General features: G+C 38.3%; 1 protein-coding gene across 13 annotated transcripts in view; it reads right to left on the bottom strand.

The window, feature by feature from the left end:
* The window catches only part of LPGAT1 (lysophosphatidylglycerol acyltransferase 1), an 86606-nt gene that overhangs the window by 44795 nt on the left and 26814 nt on the right, over nt 1-14997 (bottom strand). For 8 of the 13 annotated variants that reach the window (XM_001170154.6, XM_054658428.2, XM_024351687.3 and 5 more), the window contains exon 3: nt 3256-3374. In XM_001170154.6, coding sequence (XP_001170154.1) covers nt 3256-3374 — 119 coding nt within the window. Of the gene's footprint in view, nt 1-3255; nt 3375-8587; nt 8681-14997 lie in introns of all 13 variants that reach the window. The other 5 variants (XM_063792502.1, XM_063792505.1, XM_063792530.1 and 2 more) reach the window with 1 other exon arrangement.

The following is a 14997-nucleotide window of genomic DNA, read 5'->3' as shown; positions in this document are numbered from 1 at the left end:
GGCGGAGGTTGCAGTGAGCTGAAATGGCACCACTGCACTCTAGCCTGGCGACAAAGCAAGACTCTGTCTCAAAAAAAAAAAAAAAAGTACCAACACTTTCAGAAAACACAATTAATCCTTTGTTTCATATTCTTCAAAAGAAGGATGAGTAAACATAAGCTGCCTAAATCAACTCTGTCAATGTTTGATAGGTCTGTCACTCAGAACTTTTCCATTATTTCTAAGAGACAAAATCAATCTATATCAATTATTCTTTATCTGGATGCACAGATTTTCTACGTATCAAAACATCGTCTAGAGACTTAAATGACTGCACTCTTTCTGTCCTTTTGAAATTATAATAAGGTCAATGGTTCTCCATTGGGTGAGTATGGAAACTGCAGGATAATTTTGGTCCTTGTGACAAGAAGGACTAAGGAGTGCTACTAGCATTTAGTGTGTGGCAGTTGGGTACACAAAACGTCTGGCAATGCCCAGGACAGTTCTCAGCAACACTGTTGTCCTATTAAAATGCCAACAGTACTCCCACTGAGAAACTAATGGGGGCTTCAAGAAGTCCCCTGAATTCAAAAAGCTATGTTATAATTACATTACCATCAAAGTAATATTTTTCAACTGGCCCGCAATAGCCTTCCTTCTTCGAAGGTATCCATAAAGTATAAAATAAATCAAGTAAACATTCCTACTAGTGAATACAAATTATATTGCTCTGTAATTATTAGGCAGCAGGGAAAGATTATAATGCTTCCACCCTTATATTCTCAGTTACTCCTTTATGAAAGAAAATAAAATATTCTTCTAGATTTCAAAGTATTCAATATTATCAGAGCATTATTTAGTATTAACTAATCTCAAAATAAAAAAAAAATTACTTGGGATAGAAAAATGAACCTAGCCTAACTAACTTAAATATTTTTATAAAGGCAAACAAGCCAACCAAACTTTCTTTTGTCCACATGACTGGGGAATTTTAAATTACCTAATATTCTAGTTAATACAGTTATCATCTATGCCAAACTGGTGTTAGAATACAGTTAGACATATTTATATTGACCATTTTAATCACGAGTTTCAAAAAACACTTAAGGACATTGTAGGCCCTCAGGATAATCACTATAAATGTAATGATCCTATCTGTAAGAGTTACAATGTTAACTAATTGGAGATTCTCTTCTATAGAAAGCCAAATCAACTAGTTTTGCAAAATTTTAACGGCATGAACTTAGAGGACAGGCAATAAATATTATTATAAATGCAAATATATCTACATGGTGATACTCTTTTAACAATTCAAGATCCTGAATCTAAGAAAGGATTTAATTTATTCCACATTCCAGTGAGATTATGCCTCTGCTTTTCAGATAGACAAGAAAAACAGATTCTGCAATAATAAAACATATTTTTATTTAATCTCCTCTCATTTTCTGACCCTACCCTAACCTAGTGAATCAAAATCTCTGGAACCTAAACACACCAGGGCTTATTCTCACTTTGATGTTTTTGCCAAGATTGTTTGTTTCATTAAGAAAGAAGTCCTTGCTTTACCAGTCTACCTAAATTCTACTCATCCTTCAAGGCCAAGTTTATGTCCTCTCCCCTTCATAAAGTTTTCTATGTCCATGAGGTACACAGTGCACTTACCCTCCACTGAAGCCATCTCACTTGTCAATTAAGTATTGTTTATGGCTCATGCCTGTAATCCCAGTACTATGGGAGGCCAAGAGTGGGTGGATCACCTGAGGCCAGGAGTTTGAGACCAGCAGCCTGGCCAACATGGTGAAACCCCGTCTCTACTAAAAATATAAAAATTAGCCAGGCATGGTACCCGTGCCCATAGTCCCAGCTGCTTGGGAGGCTGAGGCACAAGAATTGCTTGAACCCAGGAGGCAGAGGTTGCAGCAAGCCAAGATTGTGCCACTGCACTCCAGCCTGGGCAACAGTGCAAGACTCCATCTCAAAAAAAAAAAAAAAAAAAAAAAAACATTGTTTGTGATACCCTTCTTCCACCTGCCACTAGGCTGTCAGCACCTTGATAAGATGAATTGTATCTTACAAGATGGTGTTTACACTTCCTATAGTCACTGATCATAACTACTAAGCCCTTAATGAACTTCCATTAGGTCACACATTAACTCCATTAATTTATACACCTTATTTAGTTTTCTATGAACATAACCTCTTTAACTTCTAAGGTGATAATTCTCCTAAGGCTAAAGACTGAATTTATTTTTTAAATCCACTCAGTTTATAAATATTTATTCTATCATAAGCAATATTCCCCAATCTTTTGTTTTAGAGATGGGGTCTTGCTGTGCTGCCCAGGCTGGAGTGCAGTGGCTCTTCACAGGCATGATCCCACTACTGATCAGCACAGGAGTTTTGGCCTGCTCCATTTCCACCCTGGGCTGGTTCACCCTTCTTGTGTGACCTAGTTGTTCACTGCTCCCAGGAGGTCACCATATTTATGCTCAACTTAGTGCAGACTGCCTATCAGCATAGAGAACTATAGCCCAAACTCCTGGGCTCAAGTGATCCTCCTGCCTCAGCCTCCCGAGTAGCTGGAACTACAAGTGGCACCACTGTGCCAGGCTAAAGCTGCTTTTTGTGTTTGTATTTTTCAAACTAGCAATCCACTGCTTCACCTCCAGACAGCCCTCAATTTGAACTATATTAACCTGCTTTCATCCCAGTTACTATTTTTTAAAACAGTCTTATTGAAATATAATTCACATTGTCCCAGTTTTTTTTTTTTTTTAAGTCTCTACATTCCCACTTCTGGGTGACTTAGAATGATATATTTTTCCTTTTAATATTTTCTAAATTTTTATTTAAAGTATACATATTAAAGTCTATGTCTATATTTCAAAGCACAGTAAGATATTTGAATCGATTCCCTTTTTTTTTTTTTTTTTTTGAGATGGAGTCTTGCTCTGTTGCCAGGCTGGAGTACAGTGGCGTGATCTCGGCCCACTGCAATTTCTGCCTCCCGGGTTCAAGCGATTCTCTTGCCTCAGCCTCCCGAGTAACTGGGACTACAGGTGCACACCACCACGCCCAGCTAATTTCTGTATTTTTAGTAGAGATGGGGTTTCACCCTGTTGTCCTGGATGGCCTCGATCTCTTGACCTCATGATCCACCCACCTCAGCCTCCCAAAGTGCTGGGATTACAGACATGAGCCACCATGCCCGGCCAAATGGATTCCTTTTTAACCTTCCTTTCTGGATGTCTATCTACTGCCTTCAGGGTAGCTTACCAGTCCTTTGTCCTGGAGGCACATCATCAGTGTGCACACATCTCCTGTTGCCTGATGATTCACCAACATCACTGCTTCATCTTTTGAAACTGCTTTAATATCTTCTCCCCATTCCATCACTGTAAGAACAAAAAAGTTTCAAAGCTGTCATTTTAAAGATTTTTATATTATCACAAACCTTATATTAGAAAAAATGATGTATATTAATGATATGTCACCTAGCTAAAACATCCGAAAGTTTAGAACTAAGTTTATTTCCTATGCAAATCAGAATGTTAATATAACTTTTATAGAGCCCCCAAATACACATTAAAATATAAAATTATCATACTTTATTTATTTATTTATTTATTTATTTATTTATTTATATTTGAGACAGAGTCTAGCTCTGTCACCCAGGCTGGAGTGCAGTGGTGCGATCTTGGCTCACTGCAACCTCTACCTCCCGGGTTCAAGCAATTCTCCTGCCTCAGCCTCCCAAGTAGCTGGGATTACAGGTGCACACCACCACGCCCAGCTGATTTTTGTATTTTTAGTAGAGATGGGGTTTCACCATATTGGCCAGGCTGGTCTCAAACTCTTGACCTCAAGTGATCCACCTGCCTTGGCCTCCCAAAGTGCTGAGATTACAGGCGTGAGCCACTGTGCCCAGCTATGGTCATACCTTTGATCTAGAAGTTCTATTTCCTAGAATTTATCCTACAGAAACTTGTTCAAATAAGCAAAGATATATGTATAAAGAATGTTTATCACAACTTAAATGTTCACCAACAAGGGAATGGACAAGAAAATTATGATGTAATAGGAGAGTATAAACCCATTAAAATAATGGAAGATATCTCTTATTCGCTAACCCAAAAAAGATGTATTATCAACTAACAAAGCAAATCACAAAACAGTAAATATAGCATGATCCCATCTTTTTAAAGCAGGAATACCATCCATGTGTTGTTCAATGCACTGAAAAAAGTCTAGAAAAATAAATTTCAAACTGTTAATACCGATCATCAATGAGAGGTGGTTCCCAACCCTTCAGATTCTATTTTATAAGAAAACATTCAGACATAATAATGCATACTTTCACCTTAAAATAATAAAACTAATAAAAATGCCAAATTATTTGAAGTTATCAGATGAAAAGTCACTGCGCCAAAATCTATACGTACATTCTAAGGGAAACAGTGGTATTTCTATGTAGTTATGCCTCATTTCATTTTATATTTATTTTTAACTTTTTTGAGACAGGATCTTGCTCTGTTACCTTGGCTGGAGTGCAATGGTGCAATCACAATAGCTCACTGCAGCTTCAAGCTCCCTGGGCTCAGTGACCCTCCTACCTCAGCCTCCCGAGTAGCTGGGACTAGAGGTGCATGTCACCAAGTCCAGCTAACTTTTGTATTTTTTTTGTAGACACAGGGTTTTGCCATGTTGCCCAGGCTGATCTCAAACTCCTGGGCTCAAGCAATCCACCGGCTTCAGCCTCTCAAAGTATTGACATTACAGACATGAGCCACTGCACTCGGCCACCTCATTTTACAGTAAATTTATGTCAAGCCTCAGTTTTCAAACATCAGAATTCTGCAAAGAATCTTCTAGCATTTTTTGATATGAATTATCAAAGGCCAATTCTACATTAGTATTCTTTACCCTAACCTTATCTCACTCACTGCTGCAAGGAAAGAATTCAAGCCACCTGTGTGTAAAAGCTCAGGATGAAATAGGGATAGGGAGACCTGTTTAGAAGCCAATTTTGCACTATATTTCAAAATTAATAAATGCACAAACCTTTTTACCTAGGAATTCTACTTCTAGAAATGCATCCTACAGATATACTCATTTATGTGCAAAATGACATGTACACAAGGCTACTCACTGCAGCTTTGATTGTAAAAGCGAAGATGAAAACAACTAGAAAGAGAAGCTAACTCAAATTCATAGAAACAGTAGAATGGTGGTTGCCAGGGGCTGGGGGAGGGGGAAATTGTTGTTTAATGAGTACAGTGTTTCAGTTTTACAAGATGGAAAAGTTTTAGATATTGGTTCCACAACAATGTGAATATACTTAACAAGACTGAACTGTACACTTGAAAAATTAAGATGGTGAATTTTATGTTAGCACATTTTACCACAATTAAAAACATTTTTAAGGGAGACTAGCTAAATAAATTATATCTATGCAATGGAATATTACGCAAACATAGCACTTATGTACTAAGATGAAATGATATACTTTAAGTAATAAAAGCAAAGTGTAGAATAGGATGATGGATGCCACTAGTTGTGTTTTTTGTTTGTTTGGTTTTTTGTTTTTGAGACGGAGTTTCGCTCTTGTTGCCCAGGCTGGAGTGCAATGGCGTGATCTCAGCTCACTGCAACCTCCGACTCCCAGGTTCAAGCGATTCTCCTGCCTCAGCCTCTGGGATTACGGCATGCGCCACCACGCCCGGCTAATCTTGTATTTTTAGTAGAGACGGGGTTTCTCCATGTTGGTCAGGCTGGTCTTCAACTCCCAACCTCAGGTGATCCGCCCACCTCGGCCTCCCAAAGTGCTGAGACTACAGGCCTGAGCCACCGCACCCAGCCTAGTTATGTTTTTAAAAAGGACAGAGAATATACTAACCAAATGAAAACTCCCCATATGCCCCTGTTGACAACCCTCCAATGGAGACACACAGACATACAAACACACAAACACACACACACATGCACAACATTCTTTCATTAATACAATCTTCATTCAATAAATCAGCATCAGGCATGGTTAGGTGTTGTGGATATAAAATAAGTAAGAACATTTCAAGTATTATTCTAAAGTGAACAGCAGTTAAAACTCAAGAAAAATCTAGCTTGGTTCTATAAATAGTGGGCTATTAAGAGGTAATGTGGAAAGTTTTCTGGCTCTCCATCTGTATTAATAGATGTCTCATCACCAAATAGTCCTTTAACGCAATCTGTGCTACATGAGTGGAAAATACTAGATACCTAGGCCCATGCAGTGGGAAGGCATATATGTCAATATAACTGCAAATAAGAATAAGTTTTTACATAAAATATATCTTACCTGTTTGCTTTATATAAATCAGATAAATCTAGTAAGTGTGACTGGTTTAAATATGAAAATATAAATTGAATTTGGAACCCTCTGTACTGGGTTGAACAGTATACTCCAAAAATTCATGTCCCCCCAAAATCTGTGAATTAAGATGAGGTCATACTGGATTGGGGTGGGCCCTAAACCTAAATCCAATAAGACTGGAGTCCTTATAAGAATAGGAAAATGTGGGTCAGAGAGACACACAGGGAGACCACCACGTGATGACAGAGGCAGAGATTGAAGTGACGCACCTACAAGCTGAGGGACACCAAGGATGGTGGACAACCACCAGAAGAAGCTGGAAGAGGCAAGGGAAGAGCCTCCCTGAGAGTCTTTCGAGAGAGCATGGCCCTGCTGATGCCTTGATTTCAAGACTTCTAACTTCCAGAACTGTGAAAGAATAAAATATCTGCATAACAAATTTGTGGTAATTTGTTATGGCAGCCCTAAGGAATTAACATAACCCCTCCCTCAATTTTCCCCATCCTCTCTCTTCCCTTTCCATTCTATTTTCCCCAAAATTATAGTCTTTCTTTTCTTATCAAGTATAGGAAAAGAATTGCATTATCTTTTAATATTCAGCACATTATATATAATCTAACATTATGTATTATAAATGGTTTTTAATGTTCACTTCTAAATACTTTCAGAAATTATACTTTAAAGTATAATTATTAAGAGTTAATCCACTACATGTTTTATCTCTCAATCAGAACTTAGCCAAAATTTATTTTCAGACCAAATGTCAATTTACCAAGACTCACATAGCATGCTGAATCAAAAAAGTGAAGGTGGTCAGGTGTGGTGGCTCATGTCTATAATCCCAGCACTTTGGGAGGCCAAGGTGGGTGGATCACTTGAGGTCAGGAGTTCGGGACCAGCCTGGCCAACATGGTGAAACCCTGTCTCTTCTAAAAATTACAAAAATTAGCAGGTGTGGTGGCATATGTCCGCAATCCCAGCTACTTTGGAGCCTGAGGCACAAGAATCGCTTGAACCTGGGAGGCAAAGGTTACAGTGAGCCAAGATTGAGCCACTGCACTCCAGCCTAGGTGACAAAGCGAGACTCTGTCTCAAAAAAACAAAACAAAACAAAATGAAGGTACCTAGATCAACTTTTCTTTTCTTTTCTTTTCTTTTTTTTTTTGAGTCAGGAACTCCTGGGCTGAAGCAATCCTTCTGTCTCAGCCTCCCAAAGTGCTGGGATGACATGCATGAGCCACCACACCCAGTTTGGATCAACTTTTTGCCAAGAAATTATCCTGAGGTAGCAATAAGGTCGTGTTGAATTTTATAATAATTCTAATTTTATTCAACAACAAATTTAATTTCCAATATATATGGTATTCTTCTTTTAGAGCATAATTTAAGGACGACTATTAGAAAGTTAAATGACTAACAAAATCAGTATTAAAATGTTTGTAGTGAAAGAGCAATTTATTACACAGATGAAGTAGCTATGCTCCTCAGTTATGCCTTGCTATTCCAGGACCAGTAAATATAGTAATAAAGCTAATATCTTAACCAAGGGATAGAAAAGAAATTATGGATGTCTACAGTTCTTACACTGCACTTGATTAGAAGAACAAAAATATTCTAACACGCTGCTCTATGAAATGAATTCTCAAAAAAGAATTGGGTCAGGTCCACTATTTCCAAAGGGAAAAAGGACAACTGAATAAAAACTGGAGGAAAAATTTTCTAATTGTAATAAATTTTAAAATTCTTATTGAAAACCAAAGCTAAAGGTTATCATCTACTACATACACACAACACACACACATACACACACATTCTAACATGTATATCAATATACTTTCCCCAAAAGTTATAGATTAGAATTAATCTGGACAGTTCACATCTCAAAAAGAAAATAGAAACAACCCATCAAAAACTCCTTAACAACAGTGACACTAAAGCCATTATACTGGCCTACAAAACAGAATTAACAGAGAGAAGAAAGGTTGCTTATTATGCCCGCAAGCTGATGCAACAAACTATTTTATCCTTCTGTGTCTTCATTTTCTCACTTATGAAACAATAATATCATTAATGCTACGTAAACATGTTGCAAAAATGAGGAAGATCTAATTGACAGTACCATAGAGATCCTGAGTAATGGGATTAAAGTCACTTTTGGAATCACTAGTAACTAAAAGAGCCCTATGCCTACTGTGTCATATGAAAATCAGTCTAATAGTAAAGATTAAAGAGCCAGCTGGGCACAGTGCCTCATACCTGTAATCCCAGCACTCTGGGAGGCCGAGGCAGGAGGACCCCTTGAGGCCAGGAGTTCAGGACCAGTCTGGGCAACAAAGTGAGAATCTGTCTCTATAAAAAAATTTAAAATTAGCTGGGTGTGGTGGCATGTACCTGTGGTCCTAGCTACTCTAGGGGCTAAGGCAGAGGATCTCTTGGGCTCAGAAGCTCAAGGCTATAGTGAGCTGTGATCATGCCACTACACTCCAGTCTGGTTGACATATATAGACACTCTCTCTAAAAACAAACAAACAACAACAACAAAAAACAAATAAAAAATTAGAGAGCCAAAATAATCCATAAGTGAATTTCACATAGCTGGAGAACTGTGGCTTTCAGCAGTCCAGGTTTGAGGCAGACAGGATTGGATTCATCCAAGGGAGGGTGTTAGTTCATTAAAAGTGGGCATGAGAGAGTGGCTTAAAGTACTGATTAATGGAGTGGAGACTGGTGAGGAAAAGCAGCCTTGCAAACAAACAGCTGACTACCTAGAAAAGAGAGGGAGGGAGGGCAATCATACATAGAGATGCTGATGCCACCCCCATCTCCATGACATTCTAGTCAAGCTTCCCAAGGGAAGGCCCAGACTTTTGAAAAACCTCCTAATACATACTTCTAAATAAGAACCACTGGAATTGAAGTGCTGATAAGTTTAATTTTATTTTTTTTTAAGCAAGTACATTGTACACACTAGGAAATCATGGTCAGTGTCCCTTTGACTCTTAAATTTTAAGAGGTTAAAATTTGAGAAAGCAAGGCTCAAGAGGTAGCTTTTGGAGGGGTTACATAACTAAAATAATAATAGTAGCAGATATTATTAAATAGATATATAAGTAATAATCTTAATAGCTAACATTTATGGAATGTTTATTATGTGCCATGCACTAGTAATTAGTAATAGAAAATAATTTACATTATTTTCTGATTTAATCTTCACAAAATTCCAAATATGCAGATAGTATCATCCCCAATATGCAAATGAGGAAAATGAGGCACAAAAGGTTAAGCACTGTTTTCAAACTTACATAGTTAGGAAGTAGGGGAACTGGGATTCAAAACCACAATATCATATTGTCACTGCTGGCATGCTTCATGTCAAAGAACCTTAAGGACAGGAACTTGGATAAATGCCCTTGCAGCCCCTAAAGTTGCCCATGATTACGCCAGGGAATAGGGTGGACAAGCCAAGTCCCAAAGTCCTCAACAAATAAGGATGGTGGATGGCAACAATAAGGAGGGGTAGAGAGGTATATAGCCAAATAATCAAGCATTTTTCTCAATGACAGTTGAATAATAACCAAGTCTAAAGGGGCAGGTATCTAAGAAAAAAAATCAACATTGTCTTTGGACCCAAATGGGATTGTCTTAAATATAATATGCTCAATACAGAACTGGCTCTTTTCCCTAGTCTTCCCCATCTTAGCAAAGAACACTGCTGTTCACCCAGTCATCTGAAGACGAAACCTAAGACTATCTTTCATTTCTCCCTTTCCTTAATCTTCCACATTCAATCCATCTCTAAGTCCAGTGGACTGTACCTTCAAAATACATTCAGATCCTCTATTTTTCTTCTTCTTACTACTACCATTCTTTATTATTATTATTATTATTATTATTGAGACAGAGTCTCGCTCTATTGCCCAGGCTGGAGTGCAGTGGCACAATCTCGGCTCACTGCAACCTCCACCTCCCAGGTTTAAGTGATTCTCCTGCCTCAGCCTCCCGAGTAACTGGAACTACAGGTATGTGTCCAGCTAATTTTTTTTTTTTTTTGTATTTTAGTAGAGATAGGGTTTCATCATGTTGGACAGGTTGGTCTTGGTGATCTGCCCACCTTGGCCTCCAAAGTGCTGGGATTACACGCGTGAGCCACCATGCCTGGCCCTCTCTACTACTACCATTCTAATCCAAGCCACCAATAACTCTTGCCTAGACTTCTGCAATGACTTCCTAACTAGTCTTCTTGCTTCCACTCCGCCTATCTATGTAAAAGAAATCTTTAGAATTCCAATTTCAAATATCATTAAAATCAGAAACACCACTGTCAAGCATGAATTAGGGAAGAGCAGGGAAATCAAAGATAATAACTGGGAATTAACTTTCACTGTCATTAAGATTTAGTTTAAGTTAAACTTGTACTGTTTTCAAAAGGGGAGCTAGTGGCATTTTGGGTGAAGCAATTCTTCCTCCTACAGCTCATCAGTACTGCAAAACTTTTAGCTTGCCTGGCCAATAGTCTGTCACAATCCAAAAGGTAATTCCAAACATCCTGACTCCACCCCAATCTCCTTTGAGAAGCACTAAGTTAAAATTATGTCAATATAAGCCTGTGGTAAAATCAGGGTGAGGTTAAATAACAAGTGAGAATCATCCTAACAACATTAGGACTAAATAAACACATGTTTATAGCAAACAAAGATCCATCTCTATGATTCCCTTCCCTTCACCCACTAAGCTCCCAGGATATGGCAGCCAAGAGTTTGGAACAATCTCCTCTAGGGAATTTGATCACCTCAAGAGGAAAGACCTAAAAATACTGACATTTGGGGTTCCCCAGTGAAATATTCCAATAAGATTACCCTACAGTGAGGCTCAATGTTGATAAGCCACAGCCACTTGCTTGGCTACAAATCAACATTTTAATCTCTCACTCTTAAAACAAGAACAGACAGTTGAAGGGGATGAGAAAAGCAGATGTGTGAAGGGCTCTATGTTATCCCCACTTCCAGCTTGAAACAAGGCATAAACTCCCCATGCAAAAGTTACCCTCCTGATACTAGGAAGAAAAGAATATTCTTATCACCAGGAATGGGGAGTCAATGCAGGGATGAGTCTGCACAACAAACCGTACTAAAATAATCCTTTCCTTCCATTAGTTTCCCCCATGTAGTTCCTAGTCACTTTCCTACAATTTGCCACCCTTAGAAACTCAAACCCCTTTCCTTCATCCAGTCATTTCTCTTCAATTTATTACCCTTTGTTAAAATGGTATATAAAGCCAGGCTTGGTGACTCTCACACCTATAATCCCAGCACTAAGGCTGAGGTGGGAGGACTGCTTGAGCCTAGGAGTTCAAGATCAGCATGGGCGACAAAGCAAGACCTCATCTCTACAAAAAAATTTTTAAAAGAAATTAACTGGGCATGCTTATAGTCCTAGCTATTTGGGAGGCTGAGAAGGGAGGATCACTTGAGCCCAGGAGTTCAAAGCTACAGTGAGCTATAATCACGCCACTGCACTCCAGCCTGGGAGACAGAGCGAGACCCTGTCTCTTAAAAAAGGGAAGGGGAGGGGAGGGGAAGAGAGGGGAGGGGAGGAGAAAGAAAAGAAGGGAAAAGAAAAGAAGAGAAGAGAAAAGAAAAGAAATGGCACGGTGGCTCACTCCTGTAATCCCAGCACTTTGGGAGGCTGAGGAGGGTGGATCACTTGAGGTCAGGAGTTCGAGATCAGTCTGACCAACATGGTGAAACCCCATCTCTACTAAAAAAAAATTTTTTTTAAATTAGCCAGGCATGGTGGCACACACCTGTAGTCCCAGCTACTCGGGAAGCTAAGGCAGAAGGATTGCCTGAAACTGGGAGGTGAAGGTTGCAGTGAGCCAAGATTGCACCACTGTATTACAGCCTGGGTAACAGAGTGAGACTCTGTCTCAAAAAAAAAAGAAAAAGAAAAAGAAAGAAAGAAAAAGGTATATAAAATCCTGAATCTAAATGCTTCTTTGGAGTTTTCACTTCTTTTCTATGAAGCCCCCTGTGCCACATAAAAAATGCTAACATCAAATAAAATGTGTACGCTTTTCTCTTATCAATCTGTCTTTTGTTAGCCTAATTAGGCTAACAAAACAGGCGATAGCTACGAAACCTGTCCCCTACATAGTCATGTATTGCTGGAGACCTGAAAAAGGCTGTTGATGTGAAAGAGAGCAAAGCAAACAGAAAAATAAAGAATCTGAGGAAACAGAGGCATTACACAAAAAAGAAAACTTCAAGAGACCAGCATTAATATCTACATTGAGGTAAGAGATGAGATGATGATAATAACCATGAGACAAGAATACGAAAAAAAAGGACCTGCTGGAAATTAACATAATTGTAAAAATAAAAGTCTCAATAGAAAAACCGAGAGATAAAGTTGAGATAATCTTCCAAACACGAGATTGAAAAACAAGAGAAGACTTGAACATTAGAAGACAATTCCACAAAATCCAGCCTTCAAATAACAAGAGTTCCAGAAAAAAGAACAGAGAAAAAGAAATCAAAGATGTAGTTAAAGAGCATTTGAGGGTGTGGATTTCCACTCTGACATGGGACATCAAATGACTAGCACAGTGGATAAAAACAGACCTATACCAAGACATACATCCCCATGAAATTTCAAAACAATAAATCAAAGAGAAGAGCCAACAAACTGTCAGAAAGGAAAAAGAGGACACATATAAGGATAAGGAATCAGATTAACTTGGAATTTCTCAATAGCTTCTGAAAGCAAAAAATATTGTAGAGATTATTATTAAAATAATAATGACTTCAAAATTGTGAAGAAAGGCTGGTCCAAAGGTAGTGAGTTATTTCAACTGATTGTTCACAAAGACTGAACTTGTTTTCCTCACTACTGCACTTGACCTGGGGAAAAAAAAGAGAAAAAAAAATTCCAAAGAAAAACTACTTTCAACCCAGAATTCTCCACCCAGCCAAATAACCAATCAGGTGCAAGCACAGAAAAATATTTTCAAGTGTGTGACATTTTGAAAAATTAACCTCTTGCTCTCATGAAGATATTGGATGATATGTTTCACTAAAATGAGAAATAAACCAAGAAAGAGAAAGACATGTGAAAAAAGAAATTGGGAACACAGCCAAGGAGACAGGCAAAAAGGATTTTCAGGATGATAGGGAAGGAAGATAATCAGGATGTCGGCTGTATACCAGGCTTAGTGGATAACCAGTCCAAATTGGAGCAAGTTAGGCATTTCCCAGACAGACTTTCCAAAAAAGATGAAATTGGCAGAGTAGCATCTGAATGACTTAAGAGGAGATCTAAAAATGAAAAGGAGTTGGGGGTGAATTAGTGATCATTTCATACCAAAGTAAGCAAAAGAAGAAACAAAAATTATTAAATCTAGGAACAACTCTGTGCAGGAAAGTAAAAGTGAACAGTTTTATACATAGCTCAGCTCTGAGTAGATTTACATCTTCATAATAAAGAAAAACTCCAAATACTGACACTACCAAAATTACAATAAAATTCAAATACAAACTAGAAAATGTATTTATTTTTCAGTTTTTCTTTTTTTTTTTTTTTTTGACACAGTCTTGCTCTGTCACTCAGACTGGAGTGCAGTGGCACAACCTTGGCTCACTGCAGCCTCCACCTCCCATGTTCAAACAATTCTCCTACCACAGTCTCAAGTAGCTGGGACCGCCAGCATGCATGACGAAATACAGCTAATTTTTGTATTTTTAGTGGAGATGGGGTTTTGCCATGTTGGCCATGTTGGTCTCAAACTCCTGACCTCAGGTGATCTGCCTGCCTCGGCCTCCCAAAGTGCTGGGATTACAGGCGTGAGCCACCACACCCAGCCCTCAAAATTGGCTTATTTTTATTTTTATTTTTGAGGTTGGGTCTTACTCTGCTACCCAGTTTGGAGTGCAGTGGCACAATCAAAAAAGCTCACTGTAGCCTCAACCTCCCGAGCTCAAATGATCCTCCTGCCTCAGCCTCCACCGCCATGCCCTACTAATTTTTTTTACTTTTTGTAGAGACAGGGTCTCGCTTTGTTGCCCATGCTGGTCTCAGATTCCTGGGCTCAAGCGATCCTCCCACCTTGGGCTCCCACAGTATTGGGAATACAGGTGTGAGCCACTACGCCTGACAAAAATTTATTTTTAAAATATTATTTTAAATAGGTTTCTAAAAAGATAAGGCTTTCTGAATATTAAAATAACATACATTCATTGTAGTAAATAAGAATACTAAAAAACACAAGGCAGAAAATTACCCCAAATCTCACTATCCAGGGATAAGAAAACACTATTAAAATTTTATAGTATATCTTCCAGTTATTTTTCTCTGTGTATAAAGACAATTTTTTAAATAAAAAAATGAATGATTCTTAAATTGTTTTATACAATTTGAAATTCAATATATCATATAAAATTGGCTGTCATTATTCTCCCACAATATGATTTTTAATGGCCACATAATAATGTATTACATGTAAGTGCAGAGATTAGTTAGTTCTCTAATGTTGGGTCCTGGCTATTGATTATAGTAAAGTGCTAGACCAATAAGTATACAAACCAAAGAACTAATGGGTGTGTGTTACAAAAAGTACTATGACTTTCCTAAAATAAAGAGTAAAAATATTCCTACCCACAAACGTTAAGTCA

The sequence above is a fragment of the Pan troglodytes genome, chromosome 1 (assembly GCF_028858775.2).
Source record: "Pan troglodytes isolate AG18354 chromosome 1, NHGRI_mPanTro3-v2.0_pri, whole genome shotgun sequence".
In the NCBI taxonomy this organism is placed as follows: Eukaryota; Metazoa; Chordata; class Mammalia; order Primates; family Hominidae; genus Pan; species Pan troglodytes.
Note: the sequence above shows the minus strand (reverse complement) of the source record. Positions and strands in the feature narration are given on the sequence as shown.